The sequence below is a fragment of the Eulemur rufifrons genome, chromosome 1, assembly GCF_041146395.1.
Source record: "Eulemur rufifrons isolate Redbay chromosome 1, OSU_ERuf_1, whole genome shotgun sequence".
Classification (NCBI taxonomy): Eukaryota; Metazoa; Chordata; class Mammalia; order Primates; family Lemuridae; genus Eulemur; species Eulemur rufifrons.
In genome coordinates, this window is record NC_090983.1 from 74686680 (window position 1) to 74707264 (window position 20585).

General features: G+C 35.3%; 2 protein-coding genes across 4 annotated transcripts in view; one reads left to right on the forward strand and one right to left on the reverse strand.

Annotated features, from left to right (window-relative positions):
• Nucleotides 1-5316, forward strand: part of ORC4 (origin recognition complex subunit 4) — a 72547-nt gene extending 67231 nt beyond the window's left edge. The window contains exons 11-14 of the mRNA XM_069472936.1: nt 1606-1714; nt 2523-2618; nt 2704-2771; nt 4975-5316. Of these exons, the coding sequence (XP_069329037.1) occupies nt 1606-1714; nt 2523-2618; nt 2704-2771; nt 4975-5163 (462 nt within the window). The 3' untranslated portion in view covers nt 5164-5316. The remainder of the gene's footprint in view (nt 1-1605; nt 1715-2522; nt 2619-2703; nt 2772-4974) is intronic.
• Nucleotides 5317-9635: 4319 nt separating this feature from the next.
• ACVR2A (activin A receptor type 2A) overlaps nt 9636-20585 on the reverse strand; it is an 88268-nt gene continuing 77318 nt past the window's right edge. For all 3 annotated transcript variants that reach the window (XM_069458233.1, XM_069458149.1, XM_069458090.1), the window contains 4 exons: nt 20056-20170; nt 17558-17696; nt 14278-14408; nt 9636-13325 (listed from right to left, as the gene is read on the reverse strand). In XM_069458233.1, the coding sequence (XP_069314334.1) occupies nt 13131-13325; nt 14278-14408; nt 17558-17696; nt 20056-20170 (580 nt within the window). In that variant the 3' untranslated portion in view covers nt 9636-13130. The remainder of the gene's footprint in view (nt 13326-14277; nt 14409-17557; nt 17697-20055; nt 20171-20585) is intronic.

A 20585-nucleotide genomic window follows, 5' to 3' on the forward strand; every position in this document is an offset into this window, starting at 1 on the left:
CCCAACTACTCGGGAGGCTGAGACAGAAGGATCCCTTGAGCTCAGGAGTTTGAGGTTGCTGTGAGCTGACGCCACGGCACTCACTCTAGCCTGGGCAACAAAGTGAGACTCTGTCTCAAAAAAAAAAAAATAAAAAAAAAAAAAATAAAATAAAATTTATTGCTGCTGGCAGCATAAATATGTATAGTGCTTTGGAGAGCAATTTGGCAAATCGGGTAACTGGAGAAATTCGGATGCATCAGAAGACCATGTTACAAGATTGTTTATTGCAGACTTGTTTATAGTAGCAAAAAAAGGAAAAAGAGAAATGACAGATGTCCATCAACAGGAAATGAATAATTTTGGATATATACAAAGGAATACAGTGGGAAAAAAATGAATAAACTAGACTTGACACCTCAAAATGGATAAAATCTAATAGATGTTCATTGAAAAGAGAGTTGTGAAAGTACAATATAGTATTTATATAAAACTTTAAAATTAGTCTGTTTTAGCTAGGGGTGCATACATATATAGTAGAACTGTGAAGTGCAGTAATTATAAAGACATGCATGGTTCTTTTATTTGGGAAAGAGTAGAGCCCAATCAGGGGAGGAGACAGGAGCTTCAACTCTGAAAATTTTATTTCTGAAGCTGGGAAAATAGTCATGAATATTCAATTTATTATTCTCCGTTACCTTTTTGTTTGTTAAAAAATATTTCATAATAAAAGGAAAAAGAAGAGGAGAAAGGGAAGGCGTACTAGAGACCTGAGTTCCAACCAGTAGAAGAATGAAGGACAAGGATTGCCAAATTCTTCTGTTCAGCTAAGGCACCTGCGCCCTGGTTAAGGTGGTGGAGGAGGGAGTTTCTAGGATAAGTATGTCCCAAATAATTGCATGGTACATACTTATACCAAGAAATTATTTATTGTTTATGTCAAATTGAAATTTAATCAGAAGTTATACACTTTTATCTGCTAACCCCAAATGACAAAATTTAACTTTTATGACAACTACATATCAAGGGGGAAAAAAGGAATCTTCAGATATCGGAGTGGCAACCCTGGTCCAGGAGCTGTATTAGTTTTGGAGAAATTAAATGAAAAGTACATTAAAAGTGGACTATGTTTCTGGGTATAAATTTGTGGTGTTCTTTTTTTTTTTTTTTTTGTACCATTGAATATAAAATAGCTAACTTGTGTCTTACAGTAACCTTGGCTGGTTGATGGGGGTGGTAAAAATGTTTACAGAAGGCATAGATCTGCCTTTTTGGCTTATATCTGGAGTTTTGATTCCTATTCTTATTTTTAGCTTTCTCCTCTTTGCCCTACTCCTTTCTTAAATGGTCTTCTTTTGAGGAATAAGTAAACAAGATAGGCAAATGAGAAGGGAAAGGGAGAGCAGCAAGAACATTTTTTATGCTTTTCATGTATAGAGTTATGTGGCATATGAATTGAAACATACTACATTTTAATAGAGCTAAATTTGAGAATACCTTTCCCAAGCATTAATAGGTGCTCTCTCCTAAGATTAGACTATACGACTTGAGAAGTTTTGTAGGAAGTAATATCTCCAAAATGCTCAAATGCATGTGTGATTGTTTTTCTGAATTGCGTTTCCCTAGATGCTTACTTTAAGTCGAGTAACAGCATCACGCCCATTTGTGAGTGCTGCAGATCTCATGGAGGCAAACCAGCTGTGTAGCATGGACTCTAAAGCAAATATCGTACATGGTGAGAAACATGCTTTATTAGTTTTTTTTGTTTGTTTAATTGTGATTTTTAAAAGTGTGAATTTAGTTAATGGGATGTTTTTCAAAATTATAATTAACACTGGGCATAAGTGCTTTATATACAGGCATAGTGCTGTATATACAGAATACTTTATTATCAGTACAGCCTTTAACTCACTCCTTTAAAAGGTATTATCACTGCCATTTAAAATGAAAGAAACTTGATGCTTCTCCTCCCTTGCCACATTGGAAATGCAGGTAATATTGTATTGCTGATGTTCTTATGCCACCAAGTGATACTGAAAAGTATTCATTACAAAATCTAAAACTACATTATGTGGCTTAAATTATCTTTCTAGTGGACAACGGTACCCTAAAATAAAGTCCTCAAGTTTTAAAACCCATGCCTCACCTCCCCCCCCAACTTTCCCTATATGCCCTCACAGGCCAGTGAGATTTTGTCCTTTAATAGCTTTTAGCCATTTTGGGTTTATTATCCCTTTTGAGAATCTGAGGAACCTTTTTCTCCAGGGAAAAAATGCACAAGCAATTTTGGATGTAATTTCCAGGGATTTAGGGATTTTCCGAATAAATCCCACCCTAGGGCCCTATGTAATTTAAAGTCATATAATAAGTGCAGTTTCTGGTTATTGTTTACTGTGGGCCATATGGTGAGTCAGAAAGAAACTGCTCGACATCCTTCCTCCTCAAAACCATGATCTTTCACTATTTCTCTCTTTGGACAACATTTATTTCAATCTTACATATCATTAAAATAAAACTCATTGTTTTTCTCCCTTTTACTTTAGGTCTATCAGTCTTGGAAATCTGTCTTATAATAGCAATGAAACATTTAAATGACATCTATGAAGAGGAGCCATTTAATTTTCAAATGGTCTATAATGGTAAGATGAGGCTTTGGTAGTTTCTTTCTGACTTTCTCCTGTTGCTTATTTGAGCATACTAATGTTGTCATTGCTTTCTATCCAGAGTTTCAGAAGTTTGTTCAAAGGAAAGCCCATTCTGTTTATAATTTTGAGAAACCTGTTGTCATGAAGGTAAGATTTAGTTTGCTTTTCTTTTTCTGCAGATAAGTATATTTTTTATATCCAATTTGATTACATATCAAAGTTATACTTTCATTTTTTTTAAACATTAGGTATTTGTCATAGGGATTTTTTCCAAAACAGACAAAAATTATCTAAAAATGAAATATTTGAATAATTCTGAGGAAGCAGCCAGATTATGTTTTTACAGTCTGCAGAGGTATACTGCCCTCTGCTGTCTGTTCATAGCACTTGCATCCTGAAAAGAACTTAATACTACAGTCTGTCAAACCCATCCATATACTTTCCAACACAAGGATTGGTTTTATAAGCTTAGCAGTAAAAAGAGACAAAAATGTAGGTTAATGCATTAAGAAACTTACAGGACAAAATCTTATTGGCCCATGAGGGCATATAGAGAAAGTTTAGGGGGCAGGTGAGGTATGCGTTTTAAAACTTGAGGACTTTATTTTAGGGTTCCGTTGTCCACTAAAAAGATAATTTAAGCCGCATAATGTAGCTTTAGATTTTCTAGTAGCCATAAGAAAGTAAAAACGAAAAGGTGAAATTAACCTTGATAATATATTTAACTCAGTATATAAAAAATATTTCAAAATCTATAATCAATATTGGAAATTATTAATGAAGTATTTTCCTTTACCTTCTTTTGCATTAAGTCTTTGAAATTTGTTGTATATTTACATTTACAGCACATCTCAATTCACTAAATATACATTGGAAATACTGTTTCTTTCTGTTCCATAAAATTTATACCTGAAAAAGTAGATTTTATATTTTAAAATTGTTCCAAACGTACTTGAAATTTTCTAAGTAGACCCAGTATCAGGTTTTAAATTTAAATTTAATTAAAATTAAATAAAATTAAAGACTGAGTCCAACATTTCAAGTGCCCTATAGCCTCATGTGGACAGTGCAGTTCTTGAGGATTTTATGGGAAGAAACTTTTTTTTTAAAGCAGTGGACCCCTAAGTCCTTTGGCACCCCTTATAGGTCTTAGTAGTCAGAATTTTGTTTCTTGTAGAAACAAAAAAATGAGAGTGCAGAGCATTGTTGTTTCTTCAAAGAAACAGAAAAAGTATTTAGCATATTAGAGGTTATTTTTTTTTCCCCTAATGTCATGTCTGTCTGATAGTCCTAGTTTGTAGGAGTTTTGAAAATGGAAAGGTTACCTAAGCATTTAAATTCTTATGAATAATTTGTAGCTGTTCATTTACACACTTTCAATAAGGAAATATTTTTCTACCTAGAAATATTTCAAATTTCCTCAATTTCATTCAGCCCCAACACTTGCAGCCTCCAGTAGTTTCTCATTTTCAGAATTGAATGGTATTTGAGCTATTTCTCTTTTCATCAGAATTTTTATGATGCATAGAGAATATGTTCCAATGATTTTTTTTTCACAATGAGCAGAGTAAGATTAGAATCCTCAGGAGTCTGTTTCAGTGTATCACTATTTCATTGTTAGTGTGTCACGATTTAATGGTTTCTGTTTTTTTCATATCCTAATAACATACCTAAAACAATAATCAAGGTTAGAAAAGATATAATACATGAATATTAGGGATAAGAGGAAGCAGACAGTAAAGAGTCCTGTATGGGGAAGATGGAGCTTGTTGATAGGTTGTGACAGTCTCAGCCAGTCTTAAAGGAGTACGAGCCTGTCTCCACTCCCATGCCCTTACTGCCCTTGCTCAATCATTTGCTTAAAGGATCAGCTGAATAGGCCTACTTTGCTCAGAGTTCTTTTTCTGCCTGCCTTTTTGTTACAGTTGTGTTAAACTTTTACACAGCAAAGTCTTACAGAGGTAGAGACAAAAATGTAAATGCAAATTTGAGTAACTTAGGTAATCATCCAAAAAGCCTTAGGTTTTTGTAGAGAAATGGAAGCCCTATGTTAAAACTATGATTTTAGAATGAGGTTAGAAAGAAGACAATATTGTGCAGAGTGAATTAACATTTGCCCTGTTTCCATTCAACAATGCATGGACAGATAACTGTGCATTGACACTGTTTTACTTGGTAATATGAAGTTTTTATGAGGTTGATAAGAGCTGTTTTTCAACCCCGTTGGTTTTTGTTATATATTGTTTCCAGCCCTCTGTTTTACAACTGACCAAAACCATAGCTGTTCTGTGGGTTTAACTTTATCACTTTCCTCCCCTATTCAACCTAAACTATTTCTTTCATTTTTCAGGCTTTTGAACACTTACAACAATTAGAATTAATAAAGCCTATGGAAAGAACTTCAGGAAATTCACAGAGAGAGTACCAGCTGATGAAACTACTTTTGGATAATACTCAAATTATGAATGCTCTGCAGAAATACCCCAACTGTCCTACAGATGTTAGGCAGTGGGCAACATCCTCACTAAGCTGGTTATGAGTACAACCAGTGACTTCAATTTTGGCATTTCAGGCATACGTCTCTAGAAAACTAAAAATTATTGTCCTTTAACAAGATGTATTACTACCTTTTTTTATATTTATAAACATTTTTGCATTTATGGGAGACTTGCATGTGTACTCTCTTGGCTGTGTCTTGCCTTTGAAACATGAACAGTTACACAATTTATAATTTCAGTAGATTGATTTAGATTATGTTGTAAGTAGCAGTTGAAAAGAATAAAATGTGACTGTTTTAGAGATTGGGCCATATGCTTATCTAACACTTATAAAGTGTTTATATATGGTCCATTTCAACCTAGCAGCTAGATGTTTTTAAAAACTTTAAACCAAAGCAGTAAAAAAACAGTGGTAAGAATTAATCTTTTGGTCAAGTAGGGGTGCTGCTTTTTTTTTCTATACACATGTAAATTTTACCCAGACCCAGGTCTTCTAGTTCAGGAGACTAACCAGCTTAGCCAGAGAATGGTCCACATGGAAGAAAAAGGCCAAGGAATTTGAAGAGTTTTCTTCTAGACTTCTCAAAATGTAGAACATCAGAATCCCTTATAGAATTGTTTTAAAATACGGATTTTTCAGACTACCTTAGGTAAAAAGGATCAGAATTTGCCTTTTTAACAAGTACAATCATGCCTTGCCTAATGACATTTTGATCCATGACAGATTGCATATACGAAGGTGGTCCTAGAGGATTAAAATACTGTGCTTTTTCTGTGTTTATATACACAAATACATTTACCATTATGTTGCAGTTGCCTACAGTATTCACTACAGTAACAAGTTGTACAGGTTTGTACATAGGAGCAATAGGCTATACCATCTAGGTTTAAATACACTGTATGATATTCACACAATGTGAGGAAATCACCAAACAACACATTTCTCAGAACATGTCACCATTGTTAAGTGACATATGACTATACCGTAGATTTCTGGAAACCAGCTCCCACAAATAATGGGAAGTGTATGGCAGTGTTAGCTGAATCTGTGTCAAAAAGTAAATCTGGGAGGAATGTGAAAATGTCAGTCAAATCATTGCCTTATAAATTCAGAGATCCGTGAACTAACACAGGTATATGTTTAAAATGAAATTTAATAAGCACTCAGTGACTTCATTTGTTCAAGAGTATTTGATCACCTGTGCAGAGGAAGTTTACAAAAGACAGAATCCCTATCCTTGTGCGGCTTATAATCAATCCATTTAACTGTCAGAGGCCCTGAGATTTAGGTACTGTTATTTATAGCAGTGTCCTGTATCACACAGATTGGGAATGACTGACAGACACTGGAATTCAACTCAAGTTTGATTGACACCCAAGCCAGTGTTATTAAGACCTGACGTTCAACAGTGGGTTCCTTAACAAGTATTTTTTTTTAAAGTATGCTCTAAGGCAGTGGTCCACAACCTTTTTAGCACGAGGAACCTGTTTCATGGTTTCATGGAAAATAATTTTTCCACCAGGGGTTGGTGGAGAGGCGGAGCTCAAGCAGTGATGTGAGTGATGGGGAGCGGCTATAAATACAGATGAAGCTTCTCTCCTTCACTGGCCTGTCCTCACTCACTTCCTGCTGGGTGGCAGAGCTCTGTGACCTGGTCCATGGCCATGGACTAGTTATCAGTCCACAGCCTAGGGGTTGGGGACCGCAGCTCTAAGGAACAATTTATCTAGCTTTTGAAAAATCTTGGATATAGAGTGGGATATAAGATTTCTGTGCGTAAAAGTAGCTCTTCAGTAGTTACAACTTAGTCTTTTGCATACAGAGCCTCCCCGACACACACCAGAAAAGTTAAGCCTTGCAAGTCTTCAGATCACTGTCATTTACTTTTGAGCAGCCTCGTTAAGGCTAAAGCTTATATACTGGTTCTGTGACTGTAGTCTGCTCATTTTTAGGGGCATTTTACCAAAATTCTTAAAATGGTAGCATCACTATTATTACTAGAAGCAAGGATTTTACACTTGAGCTGTAACTGTCCATTTAAAAAAAATTTCTGAACTATTTTAGGAAAGTATTATCTGCCTTAAAGGATAAACAGCCTCATGAAATGACCTGAAACTTGCAAGTTTGTATTAGGTCATTAAATATGAAATGTCCGATTTCGAATCGAAAGTGTGGTTTATTATATCTCGAACAAGAAGCAGTACAATTAAAGTATGCACCTAAACTATCCACACAGTTTTGCCATCTTAACGGGAGCTTGTTTGCTGTTATGCCAGCAGCAAAGAAACCTGGAGAGCCAGTGGCAATAAAATCTTGAAAGGCATTTTCCACAGCTTGTTGAGAATTGAATATTTTTCCCTGCAAGAAGTGGTTAAAAGCCTGGAAGAAGTGGTAGTCAGTTGGTGCAAGGTCTGGTGAATATGGTGAATGACAGAGAGTTTCTAAGTCCAGCCTCTGTAGTTTCAGCAGCGTTGTTTGTGTGACATGTGTTTAAGTGTTGTCTTGCAAGAAGATTGGCCTGTCTCCATCGACTAATCTCAGCTGCTTTTAATAGCAAGCATCCTCGTTATTTCATCCAACTGGTTGCGCTGCACCACTAGACAGACACTATTAGCTTTCTTGAATGAATATTTGGTTTTGGACTGTGTTTCGGCACTTTATCTTTACCCAGCTATTGTGCCGAACACTTAGTGATTGTCAAAAAGAATCCATTTTTTTCATCACACATAACAATACAGTGTAGAAATGGTTTGCCTTTATATCTTGACAGCAAATAAAAGGCAAGCTTCAAGATGATTTCTCTTCTGATGCTCATTTAATTCATGTGGAACCCACCTATCCAGCTTCTTTACCTTACTGATTTGTTTCAAATTGTCCAATATTGTTGGAATCTTCACGTCAAACCTTGCTGCTAATTCACACGTAGGTTGAGATGAATTCGTTTCCACTATAGTTTTCAGCTCATCATTATCCACCTTGGTCTCAGGTCATCCATGTGGCTCATTTTCAAGATTAAAATCACCAGAATGAGACTTCTCAGAATATCGACCTACTGTGTGTTCATTAGCCACATCTTTCCCAAACACTTCCTTGATATTTTGAGCTGTCTGCGCTGCATTGGTTGCACAAGGGAACTCATATTCAAAAATAACATGAATTTTTGACTTTCCACAGTTTCACAAACATAGCTCTTAAAATTTAACATTTGAAAGATAATCACAATTCAAAATGTGCGTTTGAAAGACTCAAGATTTGCCTTCACAATAAACATAAAAGTGTCAAAGTGAAATGTCAGAGATATCAGCTGTCAAACTTAGTACTTAAGGAAGTCGGACATTTCATACTTAATAACCTAATATCAGTTTAAGATGCTACTTAAAAGCTGAGAGCTCTCTTCTGCCTCTCTGGCTACATAAGAGCTGTGGAAGGTCTATCAACAACCAGGTGTACAGATTTTAAAACTAAGTAGTAAGGTGGGTTTTTATTTTCAGTGCTTGAGGTAAATAGAAAATAGTTATAAAGCAAATTGGAAAAATAGGTTAGCAAGTCATACAAGTGAAGTATATACCTACCACATGCCAAGGCATTTTTGTTGGGAGGAGAGGTGTTGATGTTTGCCATTCCATATTCCCTAATACAAAAAAGCTAAAATGTATTTGCAAAGTTTTTTTGAACTAACTTCATCTCTTAAACTGCTTTATCAATAAAACACAAAACCTAATCTAAAAATCCCTAGGCAAAAAACATTCAAGAATAATGTAAACTAACAAGCATGGCTTAAAGATATTTTATTTACTAGAGGAGGAAAAACGGCAAAAACAGAAACTCATGAACTCCCCTAGTTTATCAGATTGAAAAGCCAGTGAAGAGGAGTATTACTTCAGTGCAGTTTTTACTCCTGTGTTCTCTCCAAGTGGTCCACCAGAAACAGAAATATTGTTAAAAAAGACCTCTCTGATTCACATGCATGTGAATGGCTCTGGGGAATTAAAACCTGTTTGGTCTAAACTTTACCATAATGCTATGTATGTTAAAAACTTTCTAAATAATCAGTTAACTTTTTAAATAATCTGTTAACTTTCTAAATAGTGCTTTGTGAAACACACTGTAGAAAACAATTCAGTCTTTCTGTAGATATTCCATCATAGTTTGCATTTTCATTTGGTTTAGAAAGCAATGCAGGTTCTTTCATACCTCCATAAGCCAAGTGCTGCCCCTTTCTTCACCTTTACCCTAAAAAAATCTGAGAATCCATTGGTGTGGTGTCTCACAACGCCAACAAGCCTCTGGCTTCCTAATATTGGCAGTGACAACATACGTGCTTGGGTGGGAATACGATCTGCTCAGACAACAAAGGAGGGAAATGCCATAATGGACAGATCTCCTTTCAGCACTATCCCTTGAGATTCAGCACTTACACCTTGAGATTCTTCCAAATCTCAAGGTGTAAGCCTCACTATATCCCCTCTTTAAGAACATATAGCTAAAGAAAAACTGCATGTGCAAATAATACCATATTCATTTTTTTATTTAACTTGGGGATGGAATGGGGATAGCATACATTTTATTTATACAATATTTAACAATCACTTATCCAAGGTGGGGTTTTATGGGGATTTTTTTTTTTTAGCTTTCTGTTAAATACTTGCACAAAAAAATAGCAAGTATGATTTGACAGTAGTACAACAACCTGTGCCCAAAACACTGACAAGAAATACAGAGTAAAGCTAAAATAATTGCTTACCAATACTTTGAGAGGTAACAAATAGGATATGGTTGAGACTGCATAAAAAATGTACTGCTGGTTGAATATCTGAGGTAAATGATGTTCAGTCAAGATGCTACTTGTATCATTTTGCCCATAAATCAGTTGTTAATTTTATGCACATCATACCAAATGTTCCTGAAAGTAATTTTTCAAAAAAAGTAAAAAAGAGAAAACTGGAAAATATCTATGATGATGCATTAAAAAAAAAAAAGCTAACCAGTTTATTCCACTAAACTATCATTTGGCCAGAGTTTTTTCCCTACCACCTGCATTTTACTTGTAGCTGTTACTTAAGGGTGAGGAAATAGGGCAGAAGAGATTCAAAAGTGGTGTTTTGTTTTTGTTTTTGTTTTTCTGATTGTAGTTTCAAAATATCACCATGAAAGACAGTGCAAGTTCATGGGACCAACAATTGGAGGCACAGTCTCTGTTCTGGAATTCACAAGGTACCTGTAATAAACATTCAAACAAGAGTCACACATCACATGCTAAAAAAACTTCCTAGCATCTAAAATACAACATAAAAGAGCTGTGCAGGGCATAGATTTTGAATAAAGCCAAACACTGGTCAGTCCATCAGTCCTATGGCAGTTGATCATAAAGCATTCCTTACAAGGAGATCTGGGCAAGGTGAAGAGTATAAGTTAGAGCAGCAGTTGTGATGGGCATCAGAAAGGCAAAATACAAGATAAATCATGAGGAGCACCATACACATGAGGAAAAAGTTATTGGGGGTCTCAATTTGCCCCAAAACAAATCACCATTTTTCTCATTCTTTGATCTTTTTGCCAGTATCCCTAGCTCAAACTTTTTGTTAACTTGCCCACTCTGCACTGACTGTAAACCAAACACTAAATACCCTGCAAAAGAGTTTTAACAAGACTAGGTATCCGGACAGGTAGTCACTGGAACATTCTTATTTTACTGCCTATAAAAAGTTTTTCTATTAATACGGTTTTCAAAAGGATACAAGTTTTAAAATTGGTTAGCTATTGTTAAGTACAATACCCAGCATTTCTAGAAATTTTTCCTAACTTGTAAAGAAAGCATTTTATATTGTGAATAATTGGTTTTATAAAATTTATCTCTAGTGCTCACATAAGCCAAACATTCATCATGATATCCCTTGTTTATTTTTCTTTTGATTTTTTTTTTTTAGCTTTTAAAAAGAGTTAAATGTTTACAACAGGTAGAAATTCATCTTCAAGAGATTAACGATTTTCTTGTATGCACATTCTCAGTATTTTCCCTTTGTGATTAGTTTCAAAATGGAAGCAAAACCGAATCAAGAAACTGAGAGGCCAAGTATTTTCTGAAATAGAGGTGAACTCAACATTGAAATGGGAATTCTTAGGAATACAATGAGACCTTGGGTACATATGTGACCAAGACCACAAACGGTTCTTTATGGTGTGTGGCACACAGACAAGAATGCTATTACTCTTCTTTCCCTCCCTGCTTAGAGTCTGTTGACCTATGTATTATTTATAAATAACTTAATTATTCCCAGAGATTAGGTGCATATTATATGTAAAGTGTAGTGTACTGTGTGGTTAAATAACACATTCACAGTGAGCTCCTGATAGTGACATGTAAAAAATTCTTTTATAAAATTAATGTATGGATTTTAAAATGACCTGACAAAAGTACACAGCATAATACTGGCTGATTGTTGGTTAGTAATCTGGAAATCCAGGAAATTAATGTTTTACTTTGGCCTGTATAAATTTGAGGAAGAATCCAATTATAATTCTATTGTTTTCAAAAGCACTTTGGCACCTACCGACCATCAGCTCCATTTTCTTAGCAAGGATAAGGCATGAACTATCCTAATTTACTATCATCAGAGTTAGTTGTGAAAGAAATTTTGGGGAGGAGGTTAGGCTATGATACGTGTATCAACATCGGTTACCTCTAAATGTCATTGCATATTTTAAATTATAAGTTTAACTTGTTATCCCTGATTTGTTTCAAAGCAGTAACATCTGAAATCTGTGCTTAAAGTTTAGTATCCCTATCCTAGGATAATTCCTTATATTCACAGACATCAAATATTACTCTGCCAAGATGGCACCAAGCAGAAGTATAGTGATAAAGTTACAAGTCTCCAAGCAGAGAGTGAGGAATTCTGGGTAATGACACTTCCTGAGGTGATCCTAAACAGTGATAAAGAATGTCCCACACAGGTGAAAAGAAATACACTACAAATTTACATATGTAAATAGGAAAAAAAATCTATTTTAAAAGATAAAATGAAGAGCTTTCCAGTGTCACAGCTCACTTAAAAAAATTTAAATCATGCTTTAAGTTTTCAAATATTCCCCAAACACAGCACACCTAAAAAAAAAATACTTATGTAAGTATGCAATATTTTGGGAACTAGATATAAGATGGAGCTTTAAAACATGGGAAGAAGGGGAAAATGATACCATCTTTTCATTTCAAAAAACAGCACTTTTTTTCCCTAAATTACAAGCCAGCACAAGAAAAGCTAAACACTGCTTTACGAATGGCCACTTACTGTTGGCACTAAGCATAGCTTACCTTTTTTTCCTTAAATAACACAGTGAATTTCTTACAAAACATGGATCTATTTATTATTCAAATTTTGTTAGTGTTTTCAATTTTATAATTTAGCAACCGTGGAACTGAGGTATACCTTGTTGAGGGAGGTTAAAGTAATGCTTGGAAGCCTCGTTACTGTACCCCACTTTCATGACTTTGTTTATGTACACAGAACAGCAGCACACTAAACATTCACAAGCTGTGTCATATTGGCATTACAATAGTCATTTATAGAAACAACAACAGCAAATGCAATAAAAACAAGTTACCCTTTTTAAAATCTGAAATGAAAAGTTTTTTGATTTAAAAAAAAATAGCAGTAGTTCATTTAAGGAATTAGTGTCTTCTGACAGACATTAAGAAATCTGATGTCAGTTTTCAAACACTCCATTAGCCAGGTCCAAAAGATCCTTGATTTGGAGAGGGCCACATTCTTCATGTATACTTTTTCAAAAGTTTTTTTATAGAGTTTGCAACTTTTCTCTTAGTCTCGTGTCCTTCACATCTGTGCTATAGGCAATGCAGTAAGTCTCCCAGAGCCAGGTTTTCTTTCTTATGTTTCCAGGAGACATCCTACTCATTTCACACAGGAAAAAAAAACTGTAAGCAGTTTCGTTAGCTTAGCAGCTCCAGTTCAGAGTCCCATTTCTTAGTGTGTACAGATGGTGCAACCATCATAGACTAGATTCTTTGGGAGGAAAGTCAACATTTGTCACCATTGTGACCACTGTTACAATGTCCTCTGTGGTAATGATATTTGTTAGTCTTTGCATCTGGGTAATTCTTTCACCTACACACCCAGCTGATAACCTGGCTTCTGCATCGTGATCCCAACATTCTTCTATCGTTTCACAGAGCATTGCCATTCCCTAAAAGAAAAAAAAACATACTCAAACACCACAGCAATTTTTGTTTTCTTTTAGGAAACAATAAAATTTTCATAAAGAAATTGCTATTTTTGTGGTTCAGAGAAGTTTCAAGATTAGCCAATTCTGATACTGTTTGTCAACACTTTTACTTAGTATGTACAGGACCATGAGGAAAAGCACTAAGAGAAACCATTTATTTTTAGCATTGGAGACTGCCATATCAGGAATTTTTGTTGTTAATTCCAAAAAAATCCCTATCCATTGTTCATAAACCAGGTCATTTCAATGCTAACCCTTGTGTTAGGCTTCAAATCAAGGCGGGGGTGGAGGGGATGGGGCTATCACTTTTTTTTTTATTTTCTCAGTTAATACCAGCATTTCTATCTTGCAATTAAATAGAGGATTAGAAGGCCATCCTTGGGATTCCCTACCTGGTTTTATCCATGTTTCTAGTTATCTTTAGACCAAAAGGTCCAGAGCAATACTGTTTTATCCTCTGCCTAGTCTCTAGTTTTAAAGCATTCTTAAGGATTTGAAAGTCTAAGCCCAAATCAAAAGGCTAAAACAAACTCCCATGGAGAGGAGAAAACCTGGTGCTTAATAAACCTTTAAAAATCGTATCATATTGGAAGGTGATGATCAGCAAAGATACCCAACTATCCACGGGCTCAGAGTCAGGCATTCCTATTACCTGGGAAGCTTTCTAAATAGAAGACATACTCATCAGCTCAGGACCACTGAGACAAGAGCCTTCTAAAGCTCCACGACTTCACAGTCTCCCTCAGGGGTATACAGGCCTAGCCCTAATTCTGCCTCTAGAACTCTAGTACAGATTATCCTGTGTGCATATGCCCTCCCTAGAAAATCCTCCCAGAAGAATGAAATGTGCAGAAATAAGTCACCTGAAAAGTGTTTTATTAGAATTTCAAATGAAAAGCTAACTGTGACTTACAGCATGTTTCTGCCAATAATCTCTTAAAACGGGCCTCTTTTTTTTATGCACAACAACTTCCTGCATGTCTTCAAGAGATGGATGCTGGCCAATTTCCTCCTCAAATGGCAACATGTACTCATCTACAGGTCCTGAAATGTAAAAAAAAACAAAAAAACAAAAAAAAAATCATTTTAATTAAAATCTTTCTGATTTCCAAACTGGTACAGACTTACAATTGGTAAAATATACTCTCATCACCTTTTTCCAACTTTTCTTATATGCTACAAGGACAAGAGAGAAACACACTCTCAACTATACTTATACCACAATGTGATCAAAGTCTCATTTATGGGAAATGAAAAGGTCTGTGATATAACCCGGTTAAGGTTTGTGTAAGGAGCTTTCTTATTTACTGTATGAAGAAGACTGCCTATGTCCATCTGCACAAAGAATATAGGAACAATCGATATTTGCCAATCAAGGATATAATACCCCTTGTAAGGTACCCAACTCCTTGCAATTCCGATCAGAGTATTTACAGGGGTGTTTCCATCTCTGGAGACTCTTGGTTCAATCTGTTATATCTTTATTCTTTGGCATACCCAAACCTTCTACACGCCCCCCCCCCCACCTGAGGAATTACCTCAGAGTACCTCTCCTCTGCTCTCCCTCACAATAGCTGCCAAAAGTACATGTTATTTTTTTTTTAAATCTCAAACACTCTCCAACAAGGGTTTTCAACAAGTCAGAATGTGCCTTCACAGACAAACAAGATTTACTCAGTAATATAAATAATTCCTTTTTTCTTAGGCCTACTCAGAGAAATAGAAAAATGCATTTAGGAGTTAATAATAACTAATATTCAATGAACAACTATCCCGATTAGGAACTTTACATATGCTTCATGGGGTGAATATGGCATTACCTCTAGTTTGTATATAAGCAGCTCAGAAAAGTTACATAATTTGCATAAGAGCATATAGCTGTTAAGTGGTAGAGGTGGAATTTGAATCAATCTTTCTGAATTACTCTGAAGTCTGTGATTTCAATCACTGTATTGTCTGCACTTGACAGAAACTACTGAAAAATTTCAGTGACCAGATGTGTGTTTCCACAGATATAAACCTTGTGTAAGTTCTTAAAATGCACCAAATACTCCTGGATAAAACACGACGACTCATGAAGGGGTCATCGAACTTAATGCTCTTCAAATGTAAGAATGCTTGCTGACCAGACCGTGGCCTCTGCATGAGCACTTCCAGTGACAGAGTACCAACATTCCAAGGTGTCTATTCAAACTCTTATGTGGTACACAGGTCAGCAGCGTTGGTATTGACTGGCAGCTTGTAAGAAATGTAGAACCTCAGGCCTCAACCCAGACCTACTTGAGTCAGAATCTGAATTTTAGCGAGATTCCCAGGAGTTTGGCATGCTCATTAAATTTGAGAATCAATGAATTTAACCGACTAGCCATCAACAAATTTGAAAACACCCACATTAGTAATGTTCACATTGTCCTCTCTGCCCCAATTTCTGACTTTAAGAGTCAGAAATGCCTAACTCTGCAATTAATTCTTAACACATACAAAGCATTTAAGAAAAGTCAGCATCTATCTCTTTCTTTTTCCAAAAACATTTCCCTGATAACACCTCTTTCCCACAAACAGCACCTTCTCCTCTAAACTCCCATAACACACCCTTACATTTCTCAAGTATTGCATTAATCCAAAAACATTTACTGAATACCTATGTACTGGGCAGTGATCAAGATAACTCATACTTATTCTAGAATTCATTATCCAGGATGTATTTTATCACCTTAAATAAAATGCATATTACTTGAGGACAGGGCCTTGTGTGTCCCCCATAACACCTAATCCAATGGTTTGCAATGTGTAGTTCATATTATAAGTTCTTATGAAATACATTTTCCTATAACATCTACCATCTGACCTACTTCTGCTTCCATAAATGCACATAATAAATGCAATTCCTCTTCCACCTTGAGCAAAATACTCTGAACAGGTTATTCTTCTTCCAAAAGACTTCTAAGCTAAAATTATTCCCAAACTGCTTCAACCTTTCATAAGTTTGTGATTGACTCCCAAGCCAAATCCCCAATCCTAGAAGAATGAATGGCTGCCCATTTCTGAGTACTCTACTAAATTCCCTTTAAAAATACAGTACCCAAATCAAATTTCATATTCCAGACGCAGTCTGCTCTACACTGAGAGCCTGTTACAGTACTAAGAAACATAAAATATTCTTAATAACATAGGTTAAGTTGGTTAAACCTTTTTAAATATTCAAAATTACTTCTATGGTCTTTGACAATTACAGGAAGTTTTTAGACAATTACAAATTAAAATAAAAAACCAGATCAAGCTCATTTACATTTGCTTGGAGTTTATCAGTCAGCAAGTTTGTCTTACATTACTCAAAAAAAAGTGCCACAACATATATAAAGAGAGAGTAGAGATCTAACTAAAGACAGAGTGCCTGGAACACTGGTTTTGTCACACTAGGAATACAGTCTTCAGGTTTACTCCAGTAAAAAAAATAAAAAGCAAATATTTAACAAGACTTGAACAAGGACTTCAATAACAAGAACAAAGAATAGCAGCCCTTTAGCACCCAGGTGCTAAAGGTGCAAGGTACTAATGTTCACAATGATGTCTATATCAGGTCAAAGCTTTAAGGAGGTGGAATTTAACCTGCAATACATCCAAACACATGCTCACAGTTCTGTGTCGAAGAGGACAGACTGTAAATTGAATCTGGTTAGTCAGGTTTATGCTGTCATTACCTGAGTGCTGAAAAGACTCAGCCTGAGTGTCTTGGAAGGCAAAGTCCCTCCCAATCTACATGCACCTCCTCTCACCACGAGAGTTGACTTTGGAACCTGGGGGGGAAGACCCACATGACCTCACCAAACAGCAGCCCCCTCCCTACATGTGGATCAGTTTCATATCTAGGTTTCACCATTTAATAGCTTGAGGCTAAAAGAGGCAAGCTACTTAGTTTCTCTGAGTCTCAACTTCCTCATGTTAAACTGAGGTAACAACTACTTCCTGAGCTGAATCAGGAAATAAACTAAGGTATGTGAAGTATTTCAATACATACCAGTTCTTTTCTTCTCCTACCCCTCCCTCTACTCCCCTGCCTCCTGAAGTCTCTACCACCTCTTGGAGTCTATTTAAAAAAATTTGTACTTTCAGATATTACCTTTGACTGTAAATCATCCCTTTTCATACATGTGCAGTAGGCATATATAGCTTTAAAATATTTTTTCCCTTACCATCTGCAGCAGTACAGCGAGAAGCCAGTTCCCACAGGACTAATCCCATGGCGTACATATCTATCCTCAAAAATGCATCCCTTTGGAAGTTTATAGCACCCTCTAATACCTCTGGAGCCATATACCTCCGGGTACCAACCTGAAAAAGACGTTGAAAGCAAACAGTACTCATTCATTAACTTTGAACTAACATTTTTTTGACTTTGTAAAAAGACTCAAAACCAAATGTGGTCTATTATCAGGGTAAGGTGACTAAATTATGACCACAAGACTATAATGTATATATAGAAAGATCCTTCCTGATACTTAAAAAAATATGTCAACAGACACTATCCTGGTACAGGCTTATAAGTTTAGGGTTTTTTTTCCCCCTTTCTCGAAGCAATCCTAACAAACTGCAATGACTGTTAGCTGGGAGAAGGATGGAACAGAAAAGAATGCTGCATATACTTTTTAACTCTACCTTTGTATATTGTTTAAAATGTATTTAAAAAAAAAAAAACTTTGTGGTCTTTTTATCTTTATTTAAAAAATGAATAAAGTGTTGTAAAAAGAATTAGCCAAGTAAAAGATGGACAGACTTTTTTAAAAGTTCTATTTGTACAAAATCTATATATTTATTTATTCATGAATTATTCTGCCTTAGAGTCCTTTATTTATATCTGTCCCTAACAATTTGGTATTTCTCAGTACTGTATCTATGGTTACTAAATTAGTAGAGCTAGCTTTGGTTGGTATTTGACAACATTCGTGTATGAATGCTTAAAAAATGTCTGTGAGATAGATGGGTACATCACAAATACACTTGAGTTATAATAGATCTAGGGAGCAGTCTAGATATTGGTATTTCCATAAAGCTCCATCCTTAAGTGACTGTGATCTCTACTCTAGAGACTACAAGTTGGGCAACTATATACAAATATACATATAAAAGAGATGTTTGAAAAAATAAGGACAGATCACTAAGACTAAAGTTCAAGATTTTAATTCATTTAATAAGGAGAGTACTTTAAAGAAAGAAAAAAATGTAGCTTTTTTTCTTACTCTGAGTAATTATTTTAATTGTACTATAAATATTTCCCAAAAGCCTACTTTTCTCTCAAAGATAAATGTATGCCATCCAATGTACCTCTTTTATTAATGAGATTATGGTTTATCTACTATTTTAGTATAAAATGTCCACGCTTTTTTAAGTGTTCTTTCCTTGCAATACACAAAATGTGCAATTTCTTCCAAATATTTTTGAAATTTTTTAGTCCATGAAATCTAAAGTCAAGGAGCAACTACTATACTGTAAGCAATTAGTTATTTTTACCTCATTATATGGAACCCAATTGCAAGGCAGTTAAAAGATGATACAAATGAGTCCCAAATTTTTTTCTCAAAAAAATAAGGGAGGGGTGCTTATGGGTACCAAAGAATGAAAGTATTCACAAAATTTAGTCTTATGGATAGTCAGTCATTCAATTAGCTCAGAAGTTTGTCCTAGGCTTCCTACACTATCTCCATCTTGGTAATATTCTCCACCAAACTGCCTCTATTCCCATACATTATATACATTTAGATCAAGTTTTCTAGAGCTGTATGATTGCTGACCATTACCCTAAACTAAATTTTTAAATTGCTAGTCAATATTGCCAAAATTTATTGTGCCATCATTGTTTAAAACTGTGTTCTGTAGTATCAATAGGATAAGCTGGGAAAAAGAAAGCTAAAAATTAGCTGACCCAGTAATTCATATGATTTGAAAGATGAAGACATGATAATGCCAAATCCTGAATCATTGAGCTTTGCAGAAAATGTCACCTTTCAAGTCAAACTGGTTTTCTTGATTAGAAAGTGATCTTGTGGGAGTAAGGACACTTTTCCTCGCCTCACAGTTTCTGAGAATAAAACGTATGGATAATGTTCTTATCCCCTTTGGCCTTCCCAAAGGTTCCCCACTGCTGAGACCTCTTTGTGCAGACTTGAGCCAGTTAGGCACCTCACTCAGACGTTTACAAGTGCTCTGAACTCTGGAGAGAATTCAGAGAAAAGCCATCAAGTTGACGAAAGAATTAATGAAGCAATAAAGAGCAAGAAGCAAGAAACTATAATTGCGTGGAAAATGGGCAGGGGAATCTTAATACATAGTAGCAAGAATAGCAACAGGCTATCCTTCCACTCCTCTTAAGATGGTGAAAGAATTAACAAATTAAAACTACCAAGTTAATACTAAGAACTCCCTAAGAAATTAAAAGGTATTGGATTCTTCTTTGATCAGTGTTTTAAAAAGAATCCTATGATATCTAATGGTTGTTTTATGAAGTGCTTGATCTAAGCCACCTGAGTCCCCTACCACCATATGAAAATCTTTCTCAAAAAATTTAACACATAACTCTTTATTAGTTACTGATTTAATCAGTAACAATTTTAGACCGGTTCAATTCTGACATACCATTTTAAGAAAACATGGGACAAACTTATTTTTTCTTACATTTTATAATTATCACACTTACCTGTCCGTGGGTATCACCTGCAGACTTGCCAGCCTCAAATTTTAATGCCAACCCAAAGTCAGCAATGCAAGCTGTCAGATTGTTTTTCAACAGTACATTTTTACTTTTGATGTCCCTTGCAAATAGAAAAACAAAATATTTAAACTATGTTTAAATAAGTTATCTTTTAAAAGTTTTTATCAAAAGTGGGAAAGAGGAAGAATGTATGCTATAGAAGACCAGTTATTTAAAAATATAAAATGCTGAAAAAAGGGGAAGGAGAAAAAGCTCAAGCAGAGCCCCATGTGCCCTGAAGCACAAGAGAATAGTGACAAACTCCTATTGACAACATGGACAATAAGAAGGAATCATCTTCATAAAGCAGTTTTATAAAGAACTATCATTCCAAAAATACATGTTTATCTATGTCACTCCCACCTACCAATCATAAAATTGCTGTTTTTTAAGATAATATTTCAGAGTTTATAGTTACAAACTTCCATAGAAGCCCAAATTAAAAGGCCAAAGTAAAAGAATTTTCAAAAAATTGC